Genomic DNA, 19,588 nt, shown 5'->3' with positions numbered 1-19,588 from the left:
CATTTGAAGCATAAAAGTTTTTAATTTTTATGAAGTCAAATTTATTTTTCTTTTGTTGCTTTTGTCTTTAGTGTGATATTTAAGAAACCATTGTCTAATCCAAGGTCTCAAAGATTTATGCCTTTTTTCTTCTAAGAGTTTATAGTTTTAGCTCTTACATTTTGGTCTTTTGCTAATTTTGAGTTAATTTTTGTATATAGTGTGATGTAGGGGTCCAACTTTATTTCTTTACATGTAGATATCAAGTTACCTCGGCACTTTTTTTTTTGAAAGATTTTTCTTTTTTCTTCAGTTTTTTATATCTTCATTGTAAATCAGTTTACTAGAAATACGAAGGTTTATTTCAGTCCTGTTCCACTGATCCATACGTTAGTCTTTATGCCAGTACCACGCTGTTTTTGATTGATGTGGTGTGTAGTAAGTTTTGAAATTGGGAATTGCAAATTTTGCATGTTCTTCCTTTTTCAAGAGTATTTTGGGTTTGTGTGTTTCTTTCATTTTCATATTAATTTTAGGATCACCTTTCTGTAGAGAAGCCAGTTGAAATTTTTATACTTAATCTGTACATCAACTTTGAGACTGCTGTTTTTAACAGTGTTGTCTTCCAATAATGAATGTGGTTTTTATTTAATTAGGTCTTAATTTATTTCAACATCATTTAGTTACTCTCAGGTATGATTTTTGTTCCTTTGAACAAAACTTAATTTGTTCCTTTGTATTTTATTCTTGATGAAATTGTAAATAGAATTGTTTCCTTAATTTTTTTGGGGGGTTATTTACTGCTAGAATATGAATATACAATTGATTTTCGTACATTTATCTGGGATCCTGTAACCTTGCCAAGTTTCTTTGTTGGCTCTGATAGTTTTTTAGTGAATTTCCTAGATTTTTCTATGCACAGCCATGTCATATGAAATAGAGATGGTTTTATTTCTTCCTTTGGAATTTGGATGTCTTTCCTTTTTTCCCCTAACTTAATTGTTAAAAATTGTTCATTATTTTCTTTAATTATTTGACTATCACTGTAGCACTGTGTCAAATTGAAATGATGATGGCAGATATCCTTGTTTTATTCCTAAACGTGGAGGAAAACATTCAATCTTTCACTATTAAGAGGATGTTAGGTGTTGGTTTTTCATAGATGGCTTTTATCAGGTTAAGGAGTTTCCCTTCTCTTCATCTTTATTGAGTTTTTTAAAATTATGAATTGATATTGGATGTTTTCAAATGCTTTTCTGCATCTATTTAAATGATCATGTGATTTTTGTCTTTTATTCTATCTATATATAATATTACATTAATTGACTTTTGGATATTAAACCAACTTTGCATTCTTTGGATAAATCCCAATTGGCAATCATGTAGAGTTATTTTTATATATCTGCATTCTGTTTGCTAGTATTTTGTTGAGGATTTTTATGTCTATATTCATAAGAGATACTGGTTTGTAGTTCGTAGAGCCCTTTTAGACATATATTGCTGTGTCTGTGATTCCTGAAAGCACTTATGTTCCTTTAGCAGTACATTTTAAATAATAGCCAAACATTAAAATTTGTAAAGAGGGAGTTAAACTGATTTCATTGAAATATTTCTTTGTAATGAGAAATTCCTTCTTTTTTATCAATGCAATTTGCTTAAAAACAATATGAGTTTTTGCTATCTGCTAGGCATACTCTGAAATCTGTTCCTTCCTTTTCCAATCTTGCCCACTAAGTTGCTAATCATAGTTTGCAAAATACATTGAGCATACCCAGCTCCCAAATGATAGTTATTAAAGAGGGAAGAAACTTGTTTGACTATTAGGTGAGCTAGAATTCTCTTTGAAATAGGTTTACTGACTTGACATTGCCTTTCACATTCATGTAAAAGTACCAATTTCTGGAGTATTTGGAAGAATATCAGGTGTATGCAAAGGCATAAAATAAATCTATTTCTTGTTTTATTTAAAAATTGGTTTTATTAAAAATAATTAGTTTATGTTAATGAACTAACTGTTTAAATGAGTTTTATTTAAAAATTAGTTTTATTTAAAAATTTAGAATATGTGAGTATGGGAAAACTCTTAATATTAAAATAGGATTGTTTTGTTGAGAGGAATTCAAAATGTGCATGAATGTTTAAGGTAAAGCATAAGACTTCAAATAAATTTAGTACTTTTGGCATGATTTTCAGCCCTACCACCCAATTCTTAACAGTATGAATTCTCCTGCCTATTAGATAAGAATACATTTCGTGGAAGTTTTTGAAAAGTACTGTAAGGTATTACCAACAATGATGATTTCTTTATGACCAGGTTATTGCCTTTCTTGTAAATAATTAACAAATCAACACTATACATCTCCTTCTGTCTGGAAGGAGGTATGTTTTATCCTATTAGTCAAATAGTTCCCTTTTATGTATTTAGATTTTCATTGTGTTAACTTGCTTTTTGCTGTACAGTATTCTCCCTTATTTGCAGGAGATATGTTCCAAGCCCCCAGTGGATACCTAAAACCCTGTATATATGATGCTTTTTCCTATGTGTACATACCTATGATAAAATTTAATTTTTAAATTAGGTATAGTAAGAGCTTAACAGTAACTACTAATAAATAGAATGAATGTAACATTGTACTGTAGTGAAAGTAACATAAGTATTACTTGGACACTAGCACTGTGGTACCTCAGCAGTCTGTCTGATAACCCAGATGCTACCGAGTGACTCACAGGCAGAAATCATACACAGTGTGGCTATGCTGGACAAGGGGATGATTCATGTTCCTGGTGGGACAGAGAGGGCTGGCGTGAGATTTCATCATGCTTCTAAGAAGGGTGCATAGTTTAAAACTTAAAAATTAATTATTTCTGCAATTTATTGTTTAATGTTTTTGAAACACTGTTGACATCAGGTAACAGAAACCATAGAAAGTGAAACTCTGGAGAAGTTAGGATTAACTGTTGTTCTCTAAAATGAGATAGAGAATTAGGTCTTTTTATTTTACTTTGTGGCCTGAGAATACTTAGATGAAAAATATGGATCATGATACCAAATATCTTCTTGTTACACATACTTCATTGGAAATACTGTTGAACATAAGAAGACAGATTTCATAATGAATATCAAATCTTGAGGTTGCTTTATTGGCAGGTCCTCTGCATTTACAATCTGTATTAATATACTTGCTCATATTAACTATGCTAATGGACCACAAAAAAACCATGCATATCTTTAGATAAGCCTATAGAAAAAATGTTGCTCTTTGTTCTTAATACAGCTTGTTAATTTTATAGCCTTTCAGGGCTTAATAATTGCTAAAGGATAGTCGAATCATAGCAGCATAACAGAAAAGATTAAAAAGAAAAAGCCCTGGTTAATAACGTAGCAACAGATATTTCAAGCCTACCCCGAAAACTAAATTTAGAAAAGAATGATTTTATCTGGATAAAATGTATTTAGGGAAAAGCTCATCACAGACTCTGACATGGAATTTCTTACCTGACTGGGCTCTAGAGATAATCTATGCATTTAGATTAATGTTAAGGTAAACCTGCAATCTGCTTTTCTGTTACTGTTTTCTATGATCATGGAGCATTGCCTGTTGAAGAAACAAATCTTTGGGACATTCTTCCATCTATATGTAGCTTTTATGAATGGGATTTAAACTACAGAAAGCCATTTTTTAGTTCCCTTTTGGATACTCTGTACCGAATAAGATGATTGTGATTACTTTTTCCTTTAGTATGTATTCACTAAATACCTTTTAATAAATAAAATAAATGTTTCCATATCTACTTATGGATTTTCCTCTGTCATTGTGTCTTCAAGATTTTACCAGTCTAAACTGGGAGAGATTTTGCTATGTATTTTCTCACCTTGATAGTGTTTATTCTTTCCTCACCATACAGATTGGGTATCCCTAATATAAACATTTGAAATCTGAAGTGCTTCAAAATTAGAAATTTTTTGAGCACGAGCATGTTACTAAAAGTGGAAAATTTTACACCACAGCTCATGTGACAGGGCACAGTCAAAACACAGGCATACAGCTACAGTTTATTTAGGGTACCTCCACAAGGGAAAAACCCTCCCAAAACCCCTGTAGCTGTGATAGAGCATTTTTGAGCATGCCCAAATTCTCCTACACCAGCAATCCTATAAAGGTATCTGAGCAGGCTGGACATGCCAACAGCAGAATCCTCATAGTGCCCCACATGGGAAGAAGACCTCCTTGCGTTATTCACTGTTTGCTTATTCCATGCTCCATGATTTAAAGATACTGTTTAAAATGTAAAAAAAGTTCTTCATGTTACCCATAGGGTAATATCAATATTCCCAAATTAGAAACTAGTTGAAATCTGAAACACTTTTGGTCCCAAGCATTTAGATAAGGACTACTAAACCTGTATGTAGCATCACTCGTTTTTTTTTGTTTTATATATCATCCTACAGATTCATCACTTCCTTTGTTTTGCATTTCTGTAGTCTCATGCCAAATTTCACATCTTTATACTTTTTAATATTTCCCTAATCTGCTTATTACTCTGTCATCCTATCGGCATAGCTTTTGCCAAAATCGTAGTATTGTATGTCTTGTTCCATGACCAAATGTTTGATAACTTTTTGCTTCTTTACAAATGCTTTCCATATTTATAAAGGATATATATACAATGTCAAGATATCTATGATGTAGTAAAAGAAATTCTGGAACTTCAGTGGAAAAGGATTTTTTAAATTGTCTAGTCTAGCCTTTTTTCTTTGTTAGTGAGATGAATGATACCCAGAGAGATAAGCAGACTTTGTCAAAGTTACTTTGAAAGATGTTATTGTAAGTGGACTTGAGTGTAATAACAGGAAAAGGGAAGACATTGTAAAGGGATGGAAATAAGGGAAGCAGGATAACCTGTTAACAGACTATAAATTCTCTTTATATATATATATATATATATATTTGCTTAGTTGTCCGAATTCTTTGTAAATATATCAGTCTTTGAGATTACCCTCTTTGAAAGAAGGGTCTGGATCCCATTCCTGGGCCTAGTGATATGCTAAACATAAATAATACATGGGCCAGGAAAAATGACTTGAATGACATGATGAGCAAGAAGAAATAAACCTATTTATTGAGCATTACTGGGTGCTATGCGGTTTCACACAAATTACTTCAAAGATAAGATACAATCAACTCTTGAACATTCATGAGTCTATTTTTAGTTATTTCATTGATTTTAGTATCTCTACCAGAGGGCAGGAAAGAAGGAAAACCTATGAGATTCATGTTGTGCAGAAGTTGTTCGAGTAGAGTAGGGTTCTGGGCAAAAGTAAATTTAGTAGCTCAAAGGAAAGGTTTAGATTCCTCATGTGTTTCACTTACGCCTTTTCCTATTATAGGATAAATGCATTCTATGAGCTGTGGAGAAATAAGTACCAGTAACAGAGAAATTTGGGGTTAATGTATCTGCACACAGAGTAGAATGAAAATTAGGGTTGTCCCAATCTGTACTTCAGTGAATTGCAAATAGTGTTGCTGTTGTTCATGTTTGTTTGTTTTTAGATTTTTTTTTTTTTTCTCTCTGTGCTCTTGTCAGAAATTACCCTTTTTGGTATAATTAAGTTAGAATCCTTTTCAGAGTTACGCATTTCTTGGTCAATGTTTTTAACTTTATGATTTTTTTTTTTTGGACTAAGAACACAGATACTACAAAACTTTCTTTATGTTAATGTCATCTATATTTAATCCTATTAATTATATGCTACTAAAGAATGCAGAATATTAGTACTAGGAAAAAGTAAAATTGCCAGTATATATTTGTAAAATATTTAAAGTACATATTTTGTTTATTTTATTAATAGGATTTAAATAAACATTGTAAATCAAGATCAGTTGATTGTACCTGTTTTGGTAACTAAAAAATGAAACCCCATGTTTTAAAAATTGGAATATATTTCTGTCCTGGATTATAATTTAGCACCTGTGTCTTTTGTAGGGCTTTTCATATTTAAGATAGTTGTGATGATTGAAAACATTTTTATTGTAAAAATTACATGCATCTTTTATTACAAAGATGAAAAAGATTGCCTTATGAGAGATTACATTTTTTAAAAAGCAACAACAAAACAGAACAGAGTGTTCCTGAAGAATTTGGTGTACCTTTGGAAGAAGTCTGGTTTTTGTAAACTGCAGCTGTAGGCACATATTTAATTTTATTCTGTTAGGCATTAAGAAATTTTTTTTTAATTTCTTTCAGAGTAAGTGAGGAAAAGGAAGTGACAGAGGAAAGACTGAAAGCGGAGCAGGAGTCCTTTGAGAAGAAGATCAGGCAGTTGGAAGAACAGAATGAACTGATCATCAAAGAAAGGGAAGATATCCTTTTGAAAGTCCTCTTTTTTAACGTGCAGGAAGTTTGGCTATTCATGAAGACAAGGTAAACTCCAGAGAAATAATTGTTCTAATTTATAACAGGGAATAAATCTGCATGTGCTGCCATTTCTAGGCAATCAGAACGACACTTAACAGTATGTGCTGTTGCTTCCTTTGTGCCTGATAAGGCCATCCAGCTGTTCTTCTGCTGCTGTTATGCTGGTAAGTACATACTTGTCAACTAAAAAAGACAGTAAGAAATTTGGGCATTAAAATGTAGTGTTGGAACTTTATTAAATTCTGTTCCACTACTGTAGTTGAGCTGGAAACCTCCTTGTATTTGGTATTCTTTCTAGTTAAAGCTTTGACAGTCCTAGGAATTCTGCTCTGAAATCATAAAAATTAAAAAAATACCTTTTTTACTGTATAGATGTTGTAACTGATAAGTATTCACATAGCAGCATAAAACCACCAAATCCTTCTTATGTAGCAGAAAACTATTGGGTTTAGAACTAGAGAGGGTGTGTGTGTGTGTGTGCCCACGCGTGTGCACACGCGCGTGCGTGCGCCCTTGCACGCCTGTGCACAAATAGCATTATTTGTAAGAAAGTAAAGTAACATTTTAGAGGCGTGTTAAAATAAGCTATTTCTGAAGTTTCTTTTCAATAGGTAGAATTACTTATCTTTGGTATTTTATGCAGTAATACTGATGTAGAAGAGAAGTCCTTCAAGTTAGAGTGATGGATCTGCCAGCTAAACTAGTGTGTGAAAGCGTGAAACAACCATTGTTCTTATTGGCAGTATCATCATTAACTTGATTGTTAATAATTGTTTCAAAGATTCTGCACATGTCAAAATGATCATGTATTGACAGTAACTATGCCTTTGTGAATACCAGAGAAATTGAAACATAAAGATAAATTATAATAATTAGCTTGAAAAACACAAGACTGTAGCTATAAAAACAGAGTCCTGAACTTTTATTTTCCAAGCAGTGGGAGTTCATGATAGGAAATTAGTATAATCAGAATTCTCAGAATTGATTTGCTGAGTATAACATTAATAAGGCTGATTGGGCCTACAATTCTAGATGACTGCTTTTTCAATTATTATTTTTTTCTACATCTCTAACATTTCTACATCTCCGACCTTCTCTTTTTTTTTTTTTTGCCCACTTTGACTTCATTGCCCTTGGTTGTCGATCCTCAAGATAGATTGTCTTTTGTGTTTTTCTTCCTGCTACCTTTTTCTCCAGGTTTAAAGGAATGCTGTTTAGTCAGGATTTATAACAAACTGCTCAGCCAGTTTTATTTACTCTTCCGCTTCTCATGAGGAGTAGTACTCTAAGTCCTAGCATTTTCAAGAAATGGTAGGTTAGGAATGCTTTCATTTGCAACAAAAATTCAATTTACAGGCTTTGTTATTTCTCACATAACAAGAACTCTGGAGGTCATGGAGATTCAGTGGCTTAATGTTTTCACTGCTGGCATCTTTACAATTCTGTTTGTTTGTTTGTTTTTTTAATGGTTGATCCGATTCTAGGCATTGCATTTTTAGGCATTAAAATAGGCAGAAAAGGGGAAGAGGTCCTGGTAATTATAACTATCTCTCCCTCTTCTTAAAAACATAAAAACTTTATGAGAGCCCTCCTTACTCTCCACCCAGTAGTCTTTTATATGATATTTATAAAAGTCCTCTGTTTTATGATATGGCCATGGTAGGCTGCAAAGGAGGCTAAAAAAATAAGCATTTAGCTTGTCCAACTTATGTAGTAGAAGGTAGCAATGGAGAAGAAGACTGGAAATGAAGTTAGCCTCCAACTCTGGTAGCAGAGGTAGGGGAAATACAATTCACTCTTTGTATGGAGAGAAGGTGGTGATTTTTTAACCTTCCTGGGACAAAAAAATCTATAGAATACAGTGGAATTGGGATGAGTTAGGGAAAGGTGAGAGAGACTGGTTGTAGACAGTTTAGAAAATCAGGCTAGAGTTAGAGTGGGCCCTTGTTTGGTAAAATACTTAAGAAAAATTTGTGGTTATATGGAAAAGTAGAATCTAATTCAAGTAGACTTTTATATATAGCATTCTCTGGGTCAAGATTAATTCTATTCGGTGCTAAGGCAGTCTGTATTTAGCATGGCTGTGAATAGTTTCTTTTGTCAGGCTAAATATTAAGATACCTGGGTGACTGTAGGGATAGTATTTTTCATGTTTTCCTCATGATTTAGCTCAGGGGTGAGCACACTGCTACCATGGGCCACATGCAGTAGGGTGCCAGCTAATTCCAGCCACACCCATCCCTTTACGTATTGTGGCAGCTGCTTTTGTGCATCAACTGCAGAGTAATTGCAGCAAACACCCTATGGATTTCCTAACCTAAAATATTTATTATTTGACTCTACAGTAAAGCTTTGCTTGTTCATGATTTATACGCTAAGAAAGGAAAGGAAAAGGTATGTGGGTAAAGTCAAAGACTTTTAGTAATGTGGTTTATTTTACATATACAGTAGTAAAAAGGGATTTGGCCTAAGCATTTCTTTGTTATTATGAATAAGGATTAGAGTAAATGTTATACTATTGTCAAAAATTAAAATGGTTTAGTTGGTAAAACTGGTTGAAGATTTTTTTTAAATCACCAAAGTATAGATAGTATTTATAGAACTTTATCAAAGAAGGAAGAAAGGAAGACATTATTTAAAAATGACATTTATGGTTTTTATTCCAAGTAAATTGCTCAGGTACAAATCTCCTTTACCAGAATAAACCTGTCAAAAGTTAATATAGATGATTTTACAGTACATAAAACTCTGTAAAACTTAGAAACATAAAATGAGATTGTAATTTAAAATAATATAATTTTAACTACAAATACATTTACCTATCATACATGAATGATTCAGACTCTTACGTATATGTGAAATCAGATAATTTCAGATCGTTTTAAAGTCTGTTTCTGTCTGAGAAACTATATCCATTAATTTTGATTTTTTGGCATTTTAAAGGTGTTATACCAACATTTATGGGGTTTTTGTTTTAAAAGTTTGAATTACTTGATTTATTGATCAGCTGTACAAACACAGACCAGTGCCTTAGTAAAAAGGAAAAGATATTTTATGTGTTGGCATCAGGATCAGCCTGTTGAAGGGTTTGCTCTTGTAGAAAATTGTGAATTTATTATTAAAATATAAAAAGTCTTAGTAATTTTCAGTCTTTAAGCAAAGAAAGCTTATTTCAGGAGAACTTAACCATATAAATGAATATGCCATTTACAAAGCCAAGCAATCTGATGAACTTAGTAGGTTTTTACCGGGCTGGATGAATATGAAAAGAAAGATAAATCTGAAGCTTAAAGAGAAATATGTACAATAACAATAATTCAAAAATATGTTAGCGTATAATAGTGTAAGACACAGAGGATGTAGCCAATATAAAATTTGATTAATATTTAAGCTAATCGTATTTCTGGAACATATGACTCGGATCAATGGTGAACAGTGGTATTGAAAGCTTACATTAGAAAAGTACTAAAGTCTAATGTTTGCTGACTTCATTGTTTTAATTGGCATTGCAAGGAAGTGACAGCAAAAAAAGCACAGTGGGATTTAGTCATAATCCCATTTTAGCACTGACTAGCTGTCTGATCCCTTGAGAAAGTTACTGAACTTCGCTGAGTCTTTCGTCTATAATATGCAGGTAACTAAAATACCTTCTTTGCAGGCCTATTGGAATTTGATAGATTGCTTACATTATATGTGTGAAGGACCTAGTCTTAGTAGGCACTGAATAAAAAATAGCAATTCTTATTTTTACTATTATTAATAGGGATAAGGGATGAGATGTCTAGGCCAAGTTTCTCATTTCTGTGCCTTTTTTTTTTTAATTTTTTTTTTATTTTTGTATTGCGTTTTAGGTTTTGGGGTACATGTGAAGAACATGCAAGATTGTCCCATAGGTACACACATGACAGTGTGATTTGCTGCCTTCCTCCCCATCACCTATATCTGGCATTTCTTCCCATGCTCTCTCTTCCCAGCTCCCCACCTCCTGCTGCCCCTCCCCTATTTCCCCCTGTGTGCCTTTCTTCATTGGGATTTTGTTGAGTTTCATTAGAATATGGAAGGGCTTGGGCTGCTTAGTAGCCCAGTAGAAGAATGAAATTGATCTTTCTTCTGCCTTATCTTCTGGTCTCTCTGGCAGGAAAAACCTCTCTGTACCACTTGCACCTGTTGAATGCTCATTGGAAGGAAACCAATTTTTAGTTTCCTCTCCCAGAAATCAAACTGACGGAGCTGCGGGGGTTTTTTCCACATTCAAGTCTGTTTCTATTATTTCCCTGGCTAGGACTTAGTAAATTGAAGGGATTTAGAGGTGCTTGTAGCTCACATCCTTGGGCCCATTGCATGGGTGGTCATTTTAGAAACTTTGCTCTTCAAAATAGAATTTTAAAGGAACTAGCTTATTTTTTTTAAAAAAAAAAAAGAAAGAAAATTATGGTTATTTTCATATGGTATGAAACTTAACTTGGCAATCCCAAATAATGATATTATCTTGTAAAAGTAATGGCAGAAAAAGAAGTTTAACATGTCATCAAAAAAATATGACTGGGCACTGTGGCTCATGCCTATAATCCCAACACTTTGGGAGGCCACGAGGCAGGTGGATCACCTGAGGTCAGGGGTTCGAGACTGGCCAACATGGCTAAACCCCATCTCTACTTAAAATACAAAAATTAGCCAGGCAAGGTGGTGCGTGCCTGTGGTCCCAGCTAAGCTACGCAGGAGACTGAGGCATGAGAATTGCTTGAACCCGGGAGGCAGAGGTTGTAGAGAGCCAAGATCGTGCCACTGCATTACAGCATAGGTGAAAGAGAGAGGCTCCATTTCAAAAATAAAATAAAATAAAATAAAATAAAATAAAATAAAATAAACCAAACCTAGCAGTAATGTACAAAACCTTTATGAGGAACATTTCAAAGACTCCTGAGAGACAAAAACAGAGTTGAACGAATGGGAAGATGACCCTTTTTGTTCATTTGGATGACTCAACAAAAAATAATATCAGATATTCTCCAAATTCATATATGTGTAATGTGATACTCCCAAAAAACATATATATGAATAAGATTTTTTCTGGAGATAGACAAGTTGGCTCTGAAATCCATGTAGAAAAATTTGCAAAATTAACCAATCAACTCTTATAAAGAAGAGCCAAGAAGAATGTGATTAGGTCTCTATCTATCAAAACATGATAGATGAATAAGCAGCCAGACTGCTAAAGCAGAATAGAAAGCTTAAAGGCAAATCCAACTACATATGAAAATGAAGAATATAATTGAGATGGCATTTCACAACTGTGAGAACAGGATGGACTTTGTAATAAATCGTATTGAGACAACTGGAGAGTCATTTGGAAAGAGATACAGTTGGAGCCCATACCTCATACCATATACCAGAATAAGCCCTAAGTGACTCAGAAGTCCAAAAAGTGAAAATATAAATTATGTACACATATTGAAATACCACTCTGTATTCAAGAAATACATATAATTTAAAAAATTGTTTTAATTATTTTATTTCAGTAGTTTTAGGTATAGGTGGCTTTTGGTTACATGGATTTAATAACTGATTTCTGAGATTTTGGTGTACCTATTACTGGAGCAGTGTACATTGTACCCAATATGTAGCCTTTTGTCCCTCACCCACTTTCACTTTTCCCCCCTCTGCTGAGTCCCTGAAGTCCATTATACCATTCGTATGCCTTTGCATCCTTATAACTTAGCTCTTTCTCACTTATAAATGACAACATAATGATGTTTGGTTTTCCATTTCAGAGTTACTTCACTTAGAATAATGGCCTCCAGGTCCATCCAAGTGGCAGCAAAGGTCATTATTCCGTTCTGTTTTCTGGCTTAGTGGTACTCCATGATGTATATATATAATATACCACATTTTTTAATGCACTCATTGGTTGATGGCCACTTAGGTTGGGCACATATTTTTGCATTGCAAATTGTGCTGCTATAAACATGCATGTGCATGTGTCCTTTTCATATAATGGCTTGTTTTCCTTTGGGTGGATACCCAGTAGTGGGATTGCTGGATCAAATAGTAGTTCTACGTTTAGTTCTTTAAGGAATCTCCATACTGTTTTCCATAGTGGTTGAACTAGTTTATATAAAGGAACTAGCTTTAATCTTTCTGAGGACTGTATTAAGAATGAGCCATAGATCCCATAATGTCTGTGCTGAAAATACATTAGAGAAAATTCACAAGATTTTTATATGATTATATGAAAGAAATCATTGGTTGCGAATAACAGTAATACTCTGGAAATATCCAAAGCTTTCTATTTAACTATGTATCTCATCCCTGCATAGAAGCCAGACTACCGTGGTTTGTCATCATCATCTGTTAGACTTTTAACAAGAATAGGAGCCACACTGCAGGAAGCTGTATCATAGATCTTGGTGGAGTAGTATGCGAGGAGAGGTAGAAAAAAAATGCATGAAAAAGAATGTAAGTTTCAAGAGAAAAGGTCTCTTCTTTTTAATGTATCTTTCTGGCCCTTCAGAAGAGAAGGAAGATGTTCTAGTCTTTGAAATAGTTTTGGGAAAGTAAAAAACCTAAAGATCTTAAAATGAAGAAGACTGTAAGTAGAAGAGAAGGGTTATGGAAAAAGAAAGGGTATTTTGGTATTTGGCAGTGTGGTATGCTACTATAAACACCTTATCAGCTTTGATGGATCTTGGCCTTTTTGTTTTGAATAAGTATTAGGTTTTTGCTTTTTTTGTTTACAAATTGAATAATTTAGTGAAAGAATATATTGTGTACTTAATAGGGCCACTTTGTTCCATTTAATAAGCCCTAGAAAATGCTGTTTTACTAATCTGATAATCATCTTGAATACTATACAAGTTGTATTTCTTGAGGCCACTTTACTTACTGTATGTTGCTGTATAAATTTAGCAGATTTTGGACCATTGTTATTGTAAATTGTCCTGGAATGACATTTTATATCAGACTCACAGATTGAATGATTCTTTCCATTTGTATTACAGAGAAATAGGCATACTTAAGGAAAGAACTGATTGTTACTTATTTTATTGTTGTCTAAACCATTCTTAAAGATTATTTTTGTTTTCTTAAAAATATTTAGTTATTAATGCTAACCACAGGGAGAAACTGTGACAAAAGTCTGTAGAAAGTAAAGAAATTAGATGCTCACTATTGGATCCTATGCTTACTTACTTGGGTGACCATACCTCAAACTTCAGCATCATGAATATACTCATGTAACAAACCTGCACATGTACCCCTGAATCTAAAAATGAAGTCAAAATTATTTTTAAAAATTATATGAATGTAACCATATACTAAATTTTATCCCAATAAGAGTCTCTAGGGATTAAGTTACTCTTTAATAATGAGTTATATTTACACTTTACTTTTTTGGAATTCATCCAGGTGTGATATTGTGCTGGCCTAGAGCCAGAACGGGAGCAAAACTATTTTATAAAATGCAAAACTTTTTTTTAAATAGGTTGAAATGGCTGCCCCATTCTCCTCACAATAACTACTGTCCTTGGCCTCTGTAAATAGAACTGCTAGTTTGTTCTATAAAACTATGTAAAGCTGCTTACCTTTTCTTATCAGTAACTGCTAAAATCTGTGACTTCTATCACCACCCAGACGATGTGTAAACAAATGTATATCTTGACTTCTGTAAACCACTGAAGTAACAAACAGAATGACAAAAGTCCCCTGGCCCTTGGAATGTCCGGAGACCCCCGCCCTTGTCTCCACCCAGGAGGTGAATCACAGAATCCCCAAGCCCTTGGAATGTCCGAAACCTTTTCATCCCCATCCCCGCCCCTCACCCCCACTCCCAAGGTGGTTTTTCGGGTATAAAAAATCATGGCACCCTCCTTTTCGCACCACAGGTTGGAGAGACGTGAGTCCTCTGTGGTCGCCGGCATAATAAATGACCCTGCAATCTGGCATACTTTTGTCTTGGTGATAACTTTCTACACTCGGTCCAATACAACACAGGAAATAAGAAAAAAGGAAGCTCTCTTCACCAACTCCAGTCCCTTATGCATGAACTTGCTTTTTCTCTATTTTTTAAATTTTTTTGAGATTGAATCTTGCTGTGCCAACCAGGCTGGAATGGCGTGATCAGGACTCACTGCAGTCTGGATCTTCTGGGCTCAAGCAGTTTTCCCACTTCAGCCTCTGTAGTCACTGGGACCACAGGTGTGTCCCATTACACTTAGCTGTTTGCGCACATGTGTGCATGCTTGTGTGCATGCATGTGTGTGTGTGTGTGTGTGTGTGTGTGTGTGTGTGAGAGAGAGAGAGAGAGAGAGAGACAGACAGACAGACAGACAGACAGGGTTCTCATTATGTTGCCTAGGCTGGGCTCAAGCCTCTGGACTCAAGTGATCCTCCCATCTTGGCCTCCCAAAGTGCTGGGATTACAGACATGAACCATCACACCCAGTTGAACTTTTCTTATATGAGGGTTTCTAAAGCTGTCATATGGGGAATAATAAATTTATTATTTGGTGTCTAATTTTAAAGCTCATTGAAGATCAAAAGCAGAAAATTAGATGTAGAGAATAGAGCTGCCATGAAACTATTGAAGCCCACAGAAGAGTTGACAGAAAAACTATTAAAAAAAACACAAAAGAACTAAAAATACACAGCAGCCTAGAACTCTGCCCACTTAGATATATCTCAAGGACCCCATATATTAAACGCAACATAGTATTCAGAGGCAAGACAATGTTAAATTATTTTTATCCTTTTAGAACTACTAGTGCTTCTATTACTAATGTGATATTGTGCTGGCCTAGAGCCAGAACCTGAGCAACACTATTTTATAAAATGCAAAACTGTTTTTTAAATAAGTTGAAATGGCTGCCCCATTCTCCTCACAATAACTACTGTTCTTGGCCTCTGTAAATAGAACTGCTAGTTTGTTCTGCAAAACTATGTAAAGCTGCTTACCTTTTCTTATCAGTAACTGCTAAAATCTGTGACTTCTATCACCACCCAGACGATGTGTAAAAAATGTATATCTTGACTTCTGTAAACCACTGAGGTAACAAACAGATTGACAAAAGTCCCCTGGCCCTTGGAATGTCCGGAGACCCCCGCCCTTGTCTCCGCCCAGGAGGTGAATCTCAGAATCCCCAAGCCCTTGGAATGTCCGAAACCTTTTCATCCCCATCCCCGCTCCTCACCCCCACACCCAAGGTAATTTTTCGGGTATAAAAAGTCGTGGCACCCTCCTTTTGACACCACAGGTTGGAGAGACGTGAGTCCTCTGTGGTTGCCGGCATAATAAATGACCCTGCAATCTGGCATACTTTTGTCTTGGTGCTAACTTTCTACGCTCCATCCAATACAACACTAAGACATCCTACGTTTTATATTGCTTTTCTATTTAAAGAGCACTTTCATTTACACATTTTTAATCTTCATAATAACCTAGTAAACTTAGATGAGGCAGATACTCTGACTATCATTTTACAGATCTGGAGAGGTAATGAAACAACCCATTGTGGAGCTCAGACTGAAGTTTTTTTACACCAAGTGTTCTGCTTTATTCACTATACCAAATTATCTCTGCAGCAGTGAATGATACAAATATCAATAAGCCTTACTTTTTAAAGCACAATTTTATAAAAATGTGTAATATATTTTGTAGTGCTTTTAAAATATCCAAAGTTGGCTAAAATTATTTTTTTGGTACTCAAAAGAGTATACCTTAAGTTACCAGAAAATCCAGATATGTAGAATGTTTCAGTAATTTTCTTGTATTTTGACATCTCCTTTCAGTTGCCAGGTCTTATTCATTTTCTGTGGAAACCTTATTTCTTCCTATTTTCACTGCCGCCTCACTTCGTTCCTCTGTTACTCTTTAGTGTCCTTGTGTGCCTGTCTCCGTTGTTTCCAACTGTCCTTTGAAAGAGTTCATTCCATTACTGTTGCCAGATTAATTTTGCTTTTGGGCTACTTTTCTCTTTTTTTTGAGACAGGGCCTTACTAGGTTACCTAGTTGAAGTGCAGTGGTGTAATCATGGCTCACTTCGGCCTTTAACTCCCAGGCCCAAGCAGTCCTTCCACCTCAGACCTCTCAAGTAGCTGGGATCAGAGGCATACCACCACCACGCCTGGTTAATTTTTGTATTTTTGTAGAGATGGGGTCTCCCTATGTTGCTCAGGCTAGTCTCGAAGTCCTGGGCTCAAGGGATCCTCTCATTTCGGTGTCCTAAAGTGCTGGGATCACAGACGTGAGCCACTGTGCCTGGCTTTAAGTTCTGTTTTTTATTATATCGCTTGGCTTTTTCATAGCTTTCTATAGCTTTTTATGGCCTAAAAGACTAAATGCGTATTCTTGATTTTGACATTCAGGCCCTTCATTACTGGTGTCAAGTAAACAGTAATGTGTGACCTTTGTTTTTTGGCTCCCACATACCAGCTAATAAGAAAGACTCATTGGATTTTCCTGCTTATTACATCTAATGTCTCTTTCTTTGTTATTGCTCGTTTTACGATTTCTTTCTTCAAAAAGTTTTAAAGACATCTTCCCGAATACATTTTTAAAAATAGTATTTGGCTCTTAGCTTTCATACCTGTACCAGCTGCCCTGACTTGTGTATCTTCTTATGGTTCTTAGGGCACTGTGTTGTACTTGAAACAGTCCTGAATTTTCAGTAAGAAAACTTGCAAGAGATCTTGGATCAGCTACTTTATACCTTTGTGACTTTGATAAGTCATTGAATGCAGGAGCATTTCAATGACATTTTAGAAGAATAAGCTGCTTTGCAATGGCTTTAAGCTAGAATAGGGGTGAGAAAGCGAAGGCCGTGCAGAAAAGGAGATACTGTTATGCCAAAGGGCATCTATGTGAAGGAATGTTTTGGGGTTTGTTTTAAGGCTGGAAGAGATTTTAAAGATTTGCTCTATATCTTCTAGCACCTTTTCTGATTTTCAGTTTTTCTTCTGTAAGAATGAGACAATTTTTTTTTAATTCTAATAAGTTTATCTAACTGCTAAACATGTAGTTTTTGGAGTAGTGTGAGAGGAGATTATGCTTTTCAGCCCCTTTGCCTGATATCCTGGGATTAGCAAGGTTCGTTTGCTTATATATTTATTTGTTTAAAGTATTTGCTGTGAACTGAATTATGTCCCTTCAAATTTCATATGTTGAAGCTCTAACCCCCAGTGAGTCTGTAGCTGCAGACAGGGTTTTTAGGAGGCAGTTAAGGTTAAATGAAGTCCTAATGGTAGAGCCCTAATTCAATGACAGTGGTCTTAGCAGAGATCTCTCTGTCACACACCAAACCCCCACATTGTCCTGTGTGAGGACACAGCAAGATGGTAGCAGCCTGAGAGCCAAGAGAGCCCTCACCAAAAACCAAACCAAACCCTATCAGACTTTATTTTGGACTTCCAGCCTTCAGAACTGTGAGAAAATAAATTTCTGTTGTCTAAGCCACCCAGTCTGTGGTATTTTGTTATGGCAGTCTGAGCAGACCAAGACAGTACTTAATAGGTATTTAGTTCTTTAGTATTTTTTATTCGAAGTTTTAGCTTAAAAGGCTTTTTAGTGTATTTGTGGAGGGTAGTGTTTCTAATATTAGTGTATTTTCAGGTATTATTCTCTGATCATTTTATTTTCTTGGTTGGGTGTTAATACATTTTTGAACAGTAATTTTTAGGTATCTTTTTATATTATTTTTTGATGAGATTTGATTTTAGGAAATCTTGCTACCTTATTACATCTGAGACCTTTTTAATATATATGATGTACTTATTTTATAATAAAATAAATAGCTTAACTTTCCTTGCTTGATTTTGCTTTGGTTTTGATGTCTTCAACTTACTGAAGGCTCTAGACATGGAACCATAACATCCTCAGAGAACACCTTGTATGTTGCTTTATAGTGAGTAAACACTGCAGTTCAAATAAATGTGGACTGGGGCTTCTCAGCTGGCTCTAGTGGCTAAGGATTTCATTTCTTTTTGATGCCCGCATGTAAGCTCAGCAAACTGAAATTCAAAAAACCTTTATTTTCTACATCTTTGTTTAATTTTTATTTTCAGTGATGGGTCTGTTCTGGGTAAATGGTACTAAATCTGCATAACATCATTTAAACTTACTTTGGAAAGTTTCAGCAGTTCTTGTATGAAGAAATAGACTTAAATTAATAAATCAATTTCATGATAATCGTTCAGGATATTATTTAGGATTATTGTTTAGCCTTTTACATTACTGATTTTCCTTAAAGGGCTATCTGATGTACTCTTTTCAGCTAAATCTGTTTGCCATCCAACAGCTTGTCATTGCTTTACATATGAAGAATATAATTAATGACTTTATTATTAATCAGTAGCAAATTTGTCTTAGTATTCTTAACCTTAGGATGGCCTTAACTTAGGAATAGTTAAATGATTCAGATGGCAGTACTCTCACTTCAGTTAGAGACTTATGTAGTAACAGTAAAAAAAAAAAAAAAAAAAAAAAAAAGTTCTACCCAAGATTTTACATTTCCAAACTGTAATTTTTCAGAAGTAATAAATCTAATTATGGTATGCTCATGAAATTATCAGAAGTCACCAGAATCCCAGGCTATTGAGCACTTTTTTTTCTTGAACCCTCAGGCTTATGAAGAGCAGAGCCAAATGGAGAAAGAGTTCTTCCTATCAAAACAGTCCCAAGCAGTTTTTGATTTTTGTAAATAAATGTGACCTGGAAAATCCAGGCATCTAAAGATAATACTTGTGTTTCAGTTGAACTGGTCAGTTTTTCAAATAGTTGTCATAATGTATGTGTCTTATTTTTTTGGTTGTGCCTGTTAGACTTTGTTCCACACAAAAACTGATAAACATAGGAAAAGTGACAAGAGGCAAAGGAGAAAAGAAGGAGAGAAAGAGAGAAAACCAACAGAAATGGAGATTAGAAATAGTAATTGCCCTGGTGAGAAATTTGCATGGGAGAAAGGTTGACAAGGAAGACAGCCTATGATATGGTGACACAAGAGGATAGTTATTAGTGAGTGCAGAGAAAAGTTTCCAAGTAGCCACCTGTGTCTCAATACTAATCTTCCCAAGGCATCAGTGAGCCAGGCTAAAAGCGCAAGGACTGTTTTAGCAGTGAGAGGAGGCTTTAATATGATGGTGAGCTTAATCATTTAGAGATGTCACAACATTCAGAAGTGTAGTATTTGTGTAACTTTATATA

General features: G+C 34.8%; 1 protein-coding gene across 7 annotated transcripts in view; it reads left to right on the top strand.

Moving 5' to 3' along the window:
* KIAA1328 (KIAA1328 ortholog) overlaps positions 1–19,588 on the top strand; it is a 338,167-nt gene that overhangs the window by 38,780 nt on the left and 279,799 nt on the right. For all 7 annotated transcript variants that reach the window (XM_032245422.1, XM_032245421.1, XM_032245427.1 and 4 more), the window contains one exon: positions 6,226–6,341. In XM_032245422.1, the coding sequence (XP_032101313.1) occupies positions 6,226–6,341 (116 nt within the window). The remainder of the gene's footprint in view (positions 1–6,225; positions 6,342–19,588) is intronic.

The sequence above is a fragment of the Sapajus apella genome, unplaced genomic scaffold, assembly GCF_009761245.1.
Source record: "Sapajus apella isolate SASKATOON/1434 unplaced genomic scaffold, GSC_monkey_1.0 scaffold57, whole genome shotgun sequence".
Lineage (NCBI taxonomy): Eukaryota > Metazoa > Chordata > Mammalia > Primates > Cebidae > Sapajus > Sapajus apella.
The sequence above is the reverse complement of the archived record's forward strand: the minus strand, read 5'-3'. Positions and strand labels throughout refer to the sequence as shown.